A 12819-nucleotide genomic window follows, 5' to 3' on the forward strand; every position below is an offset into this window, starting at 1 on the left:
CGATGTCGAAAAGACTTGAAATTCTAGGGGATATATCCCAGGGTCATATAATGCCATTTGGAACCATATATGATCATTATTTGCTGTCATAAATGTTTGTGGTAACGTAGGCTTGAGATAAAAAAATCGGTGCAAGTTGTAAACCGGTAAATTGGTCGTTTAATTGCAAATTGGATGGTTCCACCCACCTAATGGAATTCACGGACGGTATTAGGGAACATGGTAAACATTTCGAAAATTTTTATTTCTAGGCGAAAAAAGAGTAAAAAATTTCAAAATTGAAGGCTAATATCCATGGTGTTTGAGAAATTTTTGAGGATTCGAGGCCCGGTGTCGAAAAGTCTTGAAATACTAGGGGATACATCTCGGGGTCATATAATGTCATTTGGAACCATTTATGATCATTATATGTTGTCATAAATGTTCGTGGTAGGCTTGATTTAATGAAATCGGTGCAAGTTGTAAACCGATAAATTGGTCGTTTAAAGGCAAATTGGATAGTTCAACCTACCCAATTGGACACCTAAAGGGTATTAGGGATTATGGTAAAAATTTCGGCAATTTTATTTTCGGGTGAAAAAAAGGCACAAAATTCCAAAATTGAATGCTTATATAAACGCTTTTTGAGAAATTTTGGAGGTTTCGGGACATGGTGTTGAAAAGTCTTGAGATTTTAGGGAATACATCTCGGGGTCATATAATGACATTTGGAACGATATATGATCATTATATATTGTCATAAATGTTCATGGTAAGCTTGAATTAATGAAATCGGTGCAAGTTGTAAACCGGTAAATTGGCCGTTTAAAGGCAGATTGGATGGTTCCACCCATCCCATTAGACTACCGGAGGGTATTAAGGACCATGGTAAACATTTCGGCAATTTATATTTTCGTGGCGAAAAAAAGTCAAAATTTTCCAAAATTGAAGGCTAATGTCCACGCTTTTTGAAAAATTTTTAGGTTTCGGGGCATGGTGTCGAAAAGCCTTGAGATTTAAGGGAATACATCTCGGGGTCATATAATGACGTTTGGAACCATATATGATCATAATATGTTGTCATAAATGTTTGTGGTAGGCTTGATTTAATGAAATCGGTGCAAGTTATAAACTGGTAAATAGGTCGTTTAAAGGCAAATTGGATGGTTCCACCCACCCAATTGGACTCCCGAAGGATAATAGGGACCATGACAAACATTTCGGCAGTTATTATTTCCGTGCGAAAAAAGTCTAATAATTTCAAAAATAAAGGCTAATATCCACACTTTTTGAGAAATTTTGGAGGTTTTGGTGCCCGGTATCGAAAAGCCTTGAGATTCTAGGGAATACATCTCGGGGTCATATAATGTCGTTTGGAATCATATATGATCATTATTTGTTGTCATAAATGTTCGTGGTAGGCTTGAGTTAATGAAATCGGTGCAAGTTTTAAACCGTTAAATTGGCCGTTTAAAGGCAAATTGGATGGTTCCACCCACCCAATTAGACTACCGGAGGGTATTAAGGACCGTGGTAAACATTTCAACAATTTTTATTTTCGGGCCAAAAAAAGTCAAAATTTTCCAAAATTGAAGGCTAATGTCCACACTTTTTGAGAAATTTTACAAGTTTCGAGGCCCGGTGTCGCAAAGTCTTGAGATTTTAGGAAATAGATCTGGGGGTCATATAATGCCGTTTGGAACCATTTATGATCATTATATGTTGTCATAGATGTTCGTGGTAGGCTTGAGTAAATAAAATCCGTAAAAGTTGTAAACCGGTAAATTGGTCGTTTAAAGGCAAGTTGGACGATTCCACCAACCGAATTGGACTCCTGGAGGGTATTAGGGACCTTGGTAAACATTTTGGAAATTTTAACTTGCTGAAGAAAAAAAGTCAAAATTTTCCAAAATTGAAGGCTAATATCCACGCATTTTGAGAAATTTTGGAGGATTCGGGGCCCGGTGTCGAAAAGTCTTGAAATTCTAGGGGATACATCTTGGGGTCATATAATGTTGTTTGGGACCATTTATGATCATTATTTTTTTTGTCATAAATGTTCGTGGTAGGATTGAGTTAATGAAATCGGTGCAAATTGTAAACCGGTAAATTTTGTCATTTAAAGGCAAATTGGATGATTCTTACCACCCAATGGGACTCTTGGACGATATTAGGGATCATGGGAAACATTTCGGCAATTTTTATTTCCAGGCAAAAAAAAGGTCAAAAATTTCAAAATTGAAGGTTATTGTCCACGCTTTTTGAGAAATTTCGGAGGATTCGAGGCCTGGTGTCGAAAAGTTTTGAAATTCTAGGGGATACATCTCGAGGTCATATAATGCCGTTTGGAAACATTTATGATCATTATTTTTTGTCATAAATGTTCGTAGTATGCTTGAGTTAATGAAATCTGTACAAGTTGTAAACCGGTGAATTGGCTGTTAAAGGCAAATTGGATAGTTACACCCACCCATTTGAATGCCTGGAGGGTATTAGAGATCATGGTAAACATTTCGAAAATTTTATGAGTAAAAAAATTCTAAAATTTAAGTCTAATAACCACTCTTTTTGAGAAATTTTTGAGGTTTCGGTGCCCGGTGTTGAAAAGTCTTATGATAATAGGGAATACATCTCGGGGTCAAATAATGTTGTTAGGAACCATATATATATTATCATTATTTGTTGTCATAAATGTTCGAGGTAGGCTTGAGTTAATAAAATCATTGCAAGTTGTAAAACGATAAATTGGCCGTTTAAAGGCAAATAGGATATTTCCACCCACTCAATTGGACTCCCGGAGAATTAGAGACCACGGTAAACATTTCTGCAATTTTTATTTCTAGGTGAAAAAAAAGTCAAAAAATTCCAAAATTGAAGACTAATCCACGCATTTTGCAAAATTTTGAAGGTTTCGGTGCTCGGTGTCTAAAAATCTTGAAATTTTAGGGAATAAGTCTCGGGGTCATATAAGTACATAACGCTGTTTGGAACCACATATGATTATTATATGTTGTCATAAATATTCGTAGTAGTCTTGAGTTAATGAAATCGGTGAAAGTTGTAAACTAGGAAATTGGCCGTTTAAAGGCAAATAGGATGGTTTCACCCCCCCCCCCCCAATTGGACTCCCGGAGGGTATTAGGGACCATGGTAAACATTTCGGCAATTTTTATTTCTGGGCGAAAAAAAGTGAAAAAAAATCCAAAATTGAAGGCTAATATCCACGTTTTTTGAGAAATTTTGGAAGTTTCGGGGCCCGATGTCGAAAAGCCTTTAGATTATAGGGGATACATCTCGGGGTTATTTAATACTGTTTAGAACCATATATGATCATTATATGTTGTCATAATATTTGTGGTAGACTTGAGTTAATGAAATCGACGCAAGTTGTAAACCGGTAAATTAAATTGGTCGTTTAAAGGCAAATTGGATTGTTCCTCCCACCCAATAATTGGACTCCCAGAGGGTATTAGAGACAATGGTAAACATTTCGGCAATTTTTATTTCCGTACGAAAAAAGTAAAAAAATTCATTAAATGAAGGCTTAGCTTGCTTTATCCACGTTTTTTGGGGTTTTTTTGGAGTCTTCGAGGCCCGGTGTTGAAAAGTCTTGAAATTCTAGGGAATACATCTTGGGGTCGTATAATGTCGTTTGGACCCATATATGATCATTATTTGTAGTTATAAATGTTCGTGGTAGGCTTTAATTAATGAAATCGGTGCAAGTTGTAAACTGGTAAATTGGTCGTTTAAAGGCAGATTGGATGGTTCCACCCACCCAATTGGACTCCCGGGGAGTATTAGGGACCTTGGTAAGCATTTCGGCAATTTTTATATCCGGGCGAAAAAAAGTCAAAAAATTCTAAAATTGAAGGCTAATATCTACGTTTTTTTGAGAAATTTCGAATGTTTCGGGGCGCGGTGACGAAAAGCATTGAGATTTTAGGGGATACAGCTCGGGGTCATATAATGCCGTTTGGAACCACATATGATCATTATATGTTGTCATAAATGTTCGTGGTAGGCGTGAGTTAATGAAAACGGTGCAAGTTGTAAACCGGTAAATTGGTCTTTTAAAGGCAAATTTGATGATTCCACCCAGCCAACTGGACTTCCGGAGGGTATTAGGGACCATGGTAAACATTTCGGCAATTTTTATTTCGGGTGAAAAAAGTAAAAAAAAAAAAAAAAAAAATCTAAAATTGAAGGCCAATATCCACGCTTTTTGGGAAATTTTGGAGGTTTCGGGTAGAGTTGTCAATTCGGGTAAATGGGTCAGGTTTGGCTCGATAAGAGTGGGTCAGGTCAACTCGGTCGGGTCAATTCGGATTAATTCCATAACAAATGGGGGGTCGGGTTTGGGTTGTTGGGTCATGCTTGAGTCGGGTCACGTCGGGTCATACTTCTTATCAGGTTTGGGTCGGGTTTAGGTCGGGTTAATAACAGGTGGGGTTATATTCGGGTCGGGTGAACAATAGGTTGGGTTAAAACGGGTTAGGGTAATTCTCAGGTTCGAGTCGGGTTCGGTTCAAGTCAATAATTTGCGAGTTATAATCAGGTCGGGTCATTCTTGGGTTTGAGTTGGGTTTGGTTCAAGTCAATAATTTGCCGGTTATAATCAGGTCGGGTCATTTTCTAGTCGGGTCATTCTCGGGTTTAAGTCGGGTCATTCTCGGGTTTAAGTCGGGTTCGGTTCAAGTCGGTCATTCTCAGGTTTAAGTCGGGTTCGGTTCAAGTCAATAATTCTCGGGTTGAACTTAGATCAATTTGACAACTTTTATAAAATAGGAAACTAATCTTTCTTATCTTAAAAAATATCCTACTTTCCATAAAATTACTTGTAGTCCACTCGTCCAATTTTTTTTATAAATAGGCCAAATTATTTGCTTTAGAATTTCATACAATCATACACAATACTCGTTCTTTGTTAATCCCTTTTTTTATTGGTGCTCTTACGTACAAAAATTATAATGGCTAAACTCAACAAAAATTTTCATAGTATTATAACCAAAATGGCATCATTAAGTTGTGTTTCTAATCCTAAGAAATCAAGAAGCAACATCAACAAGAAGCAGATCAATAACACTACATCTTCAACACCGCCTTTTTCTACTAATAAAGGTGTCACGGCTAATCAAGGTGTTGTAAATATTACTCCGGCGAATCACAAAGGTGGCGACAACTCGTGGCTTCCCAATAATGTCCCTGCTCGAGTAGCTATGCCCTCTTATTGTCACAAATTTAGTTCTAGGCTATTGATTAATATGTATTAGCTTAATTAGCATGACTTTCTTTAAGTCATTAAGTGTAATTATTAATTAACTAGTTTGAATAATGTTCTCATTCGATTTCTTAAGCATTATGTTGGTGTACGTACTTAGTAAAATATTTTGTAAGTAGATATTTGTTATTAATGATCAAATCTAACATTTGAATTTTGACTTACTTTTGGATGCATGGTTTTAGGTTGATTTTGAGTTGAGTCGAATTCGATTTAATTACCAAAACTATTCCCAAATTATAGTCTTATTAGTTATTATGATAGAATATTATAATAAACATCCAATGTTGATTGCTTAATTCAACATCAAATTTTGTTTAATGTAATTTTTGGTAATAGGTGATGATTTTTTGTTTAATGTAATTGATTTCAAGTTTTGCTGGTGAGTCATATTGAATTCAATTGTCAATAGGCTTATTTAGTGAAAATTAATAATTATTAGACACATTATTTATTTTGTACAAGTGATAATAAATATTACTACATACTTTGTACTATCTTAGTAGTAATAATATCTAAAATATGAAATCCAATTTTACCTTATTCTAATCTTATCTACTTACCAAGACAATACTAATGACGGTAGATTTATTGGACTTAAAACAATTTTTATAAAATAGGAAACTGATATTTATCCTCTTAAAAAATATCCTATAAGAAAAAATTATCCTTTATAATCATGTAGTAGAATTTTATTGGTTTAGTAATTTTTCTCTAACAACCGAGTTTCCATAATTACATACGCGTAGTCCAAATTTGTGTTATAAATAGGGCAGTTAATTTGTGCTAGATTTTCATACACAATACTCCTTCAATCTTCTTTATTAATCTCTTTTTTCTTTTTTTCTTGGTGTTCTTACGTATAGAATTTATAATGGCTAAGCTCAGAAAAATTGTGAGTAAAATGGCATCATCATTAAGTTGTGTTTCTCGTCCTAAGAAATCAGAAAGCACCATCAACAAGAAGAAGATCAAAACCACAACGTCTTCAACACCGGCTTCTTCTTCTAAAGGTGTCGCGGCTAGTCAAGGTGTTGCAACGATGACTCCGGTTAATCACCTAGGCAGGGACAACTCGCCGTGTCTTCCCAATAATAGAGTTATTATGCCCTCCTATTGTCACAAATTTAGTGCTCGGATATTGAGTAATGTGTATTAGCTTATATTATAATTAGCATGCATGACTTTAATTTCTTCAAGTCATTGTTGTAATTAACTAGTTTGGATTATGTTCTACATCGATCTCATCTTAATGTACGTACTTAGGAAAATACTTTGTAAGCATATATTTGTTATTAATCAAATTTAACTTTTGAGTCATGACTTACTTGGTAGTTTTTATTGATTTTTGGCTTAACAATCGACTTGTTTGAATGATCAAGGTTTAAGTCATATTTGGACGTTTAGGTTGATTTCGAGTTGAATCATATTTGATTCAATTACCAAAACTATTCCCAAATTATAGTCTTATTATGATGAATAATTATCAAACGTTGATTGCTTAAGTCAACATGAAATTCAAGTTACATGATTTCATGTAGAATTTTAGTATTAGGTCATGAATTTTAATTTAGTGTAATTGATTTTGGGTTAATTAATTTTTGCTAGTGAGTCATATTGCATCAATAGGCTTAATAAGCAAAATTATTCCCTAATAGAAAAAACAACACTATTGATTAATCCCTAATAGTTTATGTAATTTCATAATTTAGTTAAAGTAAAGTCAAATTTAGTTTTTGTAATTTCATAATTTCACGGTGTAGGTGTTGAGTCGAAATTTTTTGCTCTTTAACAATAGTAATTAATCCCTAATAGAAAAAACAACACTGTTATTAAAAATAAATAAATAAAAAAAAACACCAAGAATTGATCAATACAATACATGAATACAGTACGATTAGTTGTGCTATATCATTAAAACATTCAAGTTTGTGATTTCAAGTAGAGTTTGTGTATTAGGTCATTTATTTTGGGCTAGTAATCAAGTACGAATCAAGTTTCGTAAGGTCAAATTCATTCAATTCTATTGTCAATAAGCTTGTTAAGTTAAAACAAAGATTATTACACATTATTGTTGTAAGGTCAGGCTAAATTTAGGTTATGTGATTTCGTATAGAGTACTTTTGTGTTTAAATCCAATTTTCTAGGTCTAAATAATGTTAACAAAATAATTTTACAAACTCGAAAATTATTGGTGATTATTCCCTACTATTTAGCCAAGGCAATAAGGTAATAATAACTGATCTTATTACTCTACCAAGTGTTTTGAGAGTCAGGTTCATCTGTTCAAGAAGATGCATGACAAATTGAAAAATACAGAATATCCTATAATGCTACTATGTTTACCCTTTAACATATTCCCTTTGTTACAATGACCTATATAAAACACATGCATCTTGGTGAAGAATCAATGAATAGGCCATCCTTGGGCAAGCCCCGGTGGCCGGGCTATCACCTGCCTATCCCAGCACCCCTCAAATAAGAAAAAGAAGAGCTAAAAAAAAATCTGATTTCAAGGAAAAAAAACAGGGCAAAATTAAATGTTTGTCTCATGTGTCGTGCTTACACCTTTTGTTTACCCTTTCGTATCTTCTCCAGCTCCTCTTCTGCAGTTTTCAACTGTAGTTTTAACTCAGTTATCCTCAGTTCCAATTCTTCAACACTTCCCTTTTTTATTTTAGGTTCGTATGGTAAGAGGAAATGTCGAGAAAATGACCTCAACGCTTGTAAGCCAGTGACCTATATACAAAAATCAATCAAGTTTTTACAATCAAGGTAATCGACAATGTAATAACTTTAACATGTAAAAACTAATTGCCATGTTTTCCTGATCCCTCCTAATTAAAGATATGACACAGTTCAACAAAAATACTTTTTATATTAGGCGGGTCATTTCATATTGCCCCATCACTTATTGTTGCATACTTGAAAATTTTATAACAAATCATTACCAAGTTAGGAACCTAAAACAGTACAAAGTATATTCTTTGTAATATATATGGGACTCCTAATGCCAAATGGAGGGAGGAGTTATTATCACATCGACTTAAGAAAAAAAAGTTACGCTGACTGAACTCAAGGTAGAGACTAGTTTCAGCTGGACCTACCTCTTCTGGCATCAACGGCAGTTTTGTAATGTGGAAGTCTTCATACAACATGTAGAATTGATCAATATATCTCTCTTGCATTCGCATTCTTGCTTTCAGCAGCTTAGAATCAACAACTATAATCACCAAATTTCAAATGGAGTTAAGCCAATTATCTCAAGTTGCAGAATAAACAAAACCTGATATGTATAGATACAAGAAATAGTACCTTCGTCATCAAATAGAACTTGATTGATGATGATATTGTGAGTATCAATCTCAAACTTTGCAAGTTCCTGCACCAATCTCTCAGTTTCATACAGTGATAAGAACTCAGGAATGCAGACACAAACAAAGGTTGTCATATCCTGCAAAATGAGTGTCAAAAAAATCAAGATAAGCAATAAATTTAAGAATAGGATGAATTTCACAGAAACATCGTTTATAAAAATTTAAAAGCAGGATGAATGCCACTAATAAAGGAAAGCATATTATATCATAACCAACATTATAAAGACAGGTGATTATGTTAACCAATATGGCTTCAAACATTACAACAAAAACTTAAAGCAAAATTCAAGAATGGAAAGAAGATTTTAAACTACAACTGATATAATGTTCTACTGTTTTTAAATTCTCCTAGTGGACCAAAAGTTAGTCAATTGGCAATTTTGTTCCCTGGTTAGTCTGGATTAATTCACAGTTAAAGCTTCTACAAAAAGTCCCACGCAATATAAATTACCAGCGAGATGTCAATAAGAGTAGGGCAACAGGAGCAAACAGACTTACTGGATCCCTGAACTGCTGGTTAACTTGTTCAATTACTTCTTTCATGCCTTCAAGCCTGCCAAGAATTGCATCTTCACCAAAGTCATCTTCAACACCAAAGAGACGAGTCATCTAGCATGAAAATTCACAACAAATTAATTACTTGTGAATAAGGTCTAGTAGCTAGACATCAAGGATCAATGTACTGCATCATTGAAGATCAGTAACCCCTTCCCCCCAACAAAAGAATGTCATAGGAGGCTTGCAATAGCACAGGCCAAGATCTTTATTGAAGTATTCATGCATCACAGGAAATCATTCAGCCATACCTGACTTAATAAGCCCCCAAATTTGTTCTTTAAGGTCATCATTTTTGCCAACCCCTTTTCTAATGTGGAAGGAAATTGCAATAGACGAAGAGTGTGTCCTGTGGGAGCTGTATCAAACACTATGACAGAGTAATCCATGGTTTGAACTAATCTGCAATAACACAGTCAATAATTAGCAAGGGAAATGTCTTGCACAATAAAGCTACCAGAAAAAGGAATTATGAACTGCAATCAAAGCAGATATAATCACTCATCCTTGTACAATGGAGGATGTGCTAAAAGAAAAATGTCTCTTAGCTAGTACTCAATTTTTTGAGAACTGAACTAAAAACTGTGATATATCTGAACAAAGATCACTAATTTGAAATTTCACCCATTTGGCTAAAATGCCTAGCAAGCCAATCATTACTCATACCATTTACCCTCTATGCCCAGGTAAAGATATGGAATCACTTTCTCTATTACAAAAGACACTACAATTGGTTTTCTGATTGGATCCATGAATTTTGTTTCAATTGATTTTCTTTCATAGATGCTTATACACCAGATAGCCCAATCATTTTTGAATAGTCTAGGATATCATCTTTTTTAAAGAGATGGGATTATTATACATGAAAGCAGCTTTCTAATCCATGATATTAACATCAAAATATGTAAACAAACAGGAAAAGGCACTGCCAACTCCAATTAGATTTCACCTTTTTAGAAAAATTGTCTTTTCATGCTAGGGCCTAGGAGGAAGGGTCAGTTTGAGTGAAGTATCTTTAATCCATAGCAGTGTAATGAATGTCTTAAAGGCTAGATAAAACCTCTCATCTTCACCGACTACGAGCAACAGCACAGAAATGGCTCAATGGCAAGTCAGATCACAAGTGCTAACGCAATACCAATGGTGTGACTGAATCCTTGGCTCTCTATGAGCATTCTACACTGCATTTAGAGGTTCAGTGAGAACCCAAGTAATTTGGAAGTAGGCCAAGCACAAATTAGAAATTCAATTGGCGCCCTTGCGATAACTGACAGCATGTAAACACACCATCCCCCCACCCCCCGCCCCAAAAAATAAAATTATTATCTGAAAAGAACCATGTTCTTTAAATTTTTCTTTACTACAAACAAAATGACAATAACTATACACTGAAAAAAGACCTAGCACAAACGTGAGAGTAGGACAAAATCCTGAGTCCAGTGGTAGACAGAATACTCACTTCAGCATTTCTGCAAAACTCATGGCTTCATCGATTCCAGGAATTGCATTTGCTAGCTCAGATACAAAGTTATCTTGCCCATCAGCAGAAAGATCATCATTCTCTACAGACGGATCCACTTCCTACAGGTAAATGTATGTTGACAACATCAAATTTAAGCAATATACTATAGTATAAGGGAAAGCAAAAATTACAAACAAATATACATCATTTTTCAAAATTAAAGGTCAAATTGATCAAATATTTTGCTTTTTATCATGCACATTAAAACATCAAAATTGTCTCCTCCTTTATGCCTCTTTTCTCATATACATATACCATCATCCCCTTAGGCTATTCTTTTCAGAGATCATAATTCAATTTCAGCTATTCAACATGCATCACGACATTACTTACAGTAATCCTTTGGTTATATGTGTGATCTTTTTTTCATTTTTTCATTTTCGTTTTCTTCTTTTTTCTTTCAAATGCATCATTATAGACCTCTAGTTTAGAAAGTACAATGACTCCATCCAACTTACTTACCCACAATTTTTCTAAAAAACAATAATTTTACATAATTTACTCATTTATTTTAAAACAAATAAAATTTCAAGGCACCCACATTCTTTAATGGCATCTACATATGATTATCTCACAAACAATTGGCCTGTACCTGTAAGAATTTTTACCAAAAAAAAAAAAAAAAATTGAATTCCATGTGTCTGAAATACCATTCTTTTAAACATCCGAAATGTGACATGAGCACTTGCAAACTCTAAAATTACTTCTACAAAAGCAGAGGACACTCTCAGACAGTACATCAGATATGTAACAGCTTTTGAGCATTGGGCAAATACGAGGTTTTGCGTTTTGTGATCAGGCAGTAAACAGACAACCTTCCCAACACTCTGAACCTCACACCCTTTAATCCACTTCTTCTGTACTACAAACTTCTTCCATTAACCAAGTAAATTTCTTTCCTTTTAGTAAGCTAGTGAAACCATATCAGGTTGAAGTCAATGGCTCAACAAGAAAAGAAACCATTTAGTCCCATTCAAAATAAAAACAAAGAATACTTCCAACTTGCAATTTTATAGCAAGGGAAATTTTACATCAAAAGGGTGGAAACAACAACTGAAAATACCATCATTTAGAAGACGGTTGATGTCAGCTAGTTTAGATTGTACAGTTTTGGGGGCAATATCTAAGACTTGGAACCGAATACCATCTAAAATTGCTGAAAATCAATCAACTAAAATAATCCCAAAAACATGCAATCTCACCCTAATTAAACAAACACAATTTCATTCCTAACAACTGATGATCTCTCTACTTCATCAAATACCATATTGCATTTTAACCATCACTCCAAAAAAAAATCAAAAAAACATTTCAATTCCCTTAAATTCATATAAAATTACACCCCAATAAATCCCATTTTGTAAATTGGCAAATTAAGAACACCCCACAAAATAATATCAATCAAAAAGCAAGGAAATTACCATGGCAAAGAGATTGGGGAAGCCATTAACAAGAGTAGGAGTCTTGGTAAAACGCTGTTGAAAAGCATCGCTAAGATTGTGGGCAGGATCAGTGGAGATGATAAGAACAGAAGGTCGAACACTTGCAAGAAGAATGGCAAGAATTGAGCTACAAGTTGTCTTCCCAACACCACCTTTGCCTCCTACGAATACCCATTTAAGGCTTTCTTGGTCTAGAATGTTCTGCAATGTTCCTTCTGGCATTTCCTGGGTTGTTTCTTGATCTGACGCCATTGATGAAAGATCCAAGCTTTCTCTCTCCTCAATTTATGGGGTTGATTTTTCTGGGTTAGATTTGAAATCAGAAGAAATACAGGAAATTGCTGGGTTTTTTGGAAACGATATTGCTAAATCGTGAATTTGCTTGTTTTTATGGATACTTTGCAATAAAATTACCTTTTCTCCCCTCAGTTGTTTCTTCTTTGGTTCTTCCAGGATTTATTTTCTTACCTTTTTTTTTTGTTAATACTTTACTTCCTTATATTTCTAATCATTTCCACAATTTCATTCCGGGTGAATCTAAAATGCAATGTGGGAATGATAAATTCTTATATGCGGATTTAAAAATTAACGGTATTTAATTTAATTTGCTTTAATCGGTTTAAAATAAATACTACTATTCTGTATAATTTTTGAGAGGTTTTG

At 34.4% G+C, this 12819-nt stretch overlaps 1 protein-coding gene across 1 annotated transcript; it reads right to left on the reverse strand.

The window, feature by feature from the left end:
- Positions 1–7485: 7485 nt before the first annotated feature.
- Positions 7486–12626, reverse strand: LOC145638521 (ATPase GET3A-like). The gene is made up of 7 exons (XM_081689499.1): positions 12136–12626; positions 10652–10773; positions 9444–9594; positions 9136–9246; positions 8576–8714; positions 8368–8483; positions 7486–7999 (listed from the first exon to the last, which is right to left on the reverse strand). The coding sequence occupies exons 1-7, from the start codon at positions 12406–12408 to the stop codon at positions 7823–7825; spliced, it is 1089 nt and encodes a 362-aa protein (XP_081545625.1). The 5' UTR covers positions 12409–12626; the 3' UTR covers positions 7486–7822.
- Positions 12627–12819: the final 193 nt, after the last annotated feature.

This window comes from Chenopodium album, chromosome 7 (assembly GCF_948465745.1).
Source record: "Chenopodium album chromosome 7, dcCheAlbu1.1, whole genome shotgun sequence".
Classification (NCBI taxonomy): Eukaryota; Viridiplantae; Streptophyta; class Magnoliopsida; order Caryophyllales; family Amaranthaceae; genus Chenopodium; species Chenopodium album.

Bases quoted from the DNA above. Each gene is read 5' to 3' on its own strand.
- LOC145638521 (XM_081689499.1), bottom strand. From the start codon at position 12,408: ATGGCGTCAGATCAAGAAACAACCCAGGAAATGCCAGAAGGAACATTG. The intron at 10,774-12,135 runs GTAATTTCCTTG...ATTTACCTGTAG, and splicing joins TCCCCAATCTCTTTGCCATG to GAAGTGGATCCGTCTGTAGA. The intron at 8,000-8,367 runs GTAGGTCCAGCT...TTTTGTATATAG, and splicing joins TGCCGTTGATGCCAGAAGAG to GTCACTGGCTTACAAGCGTT.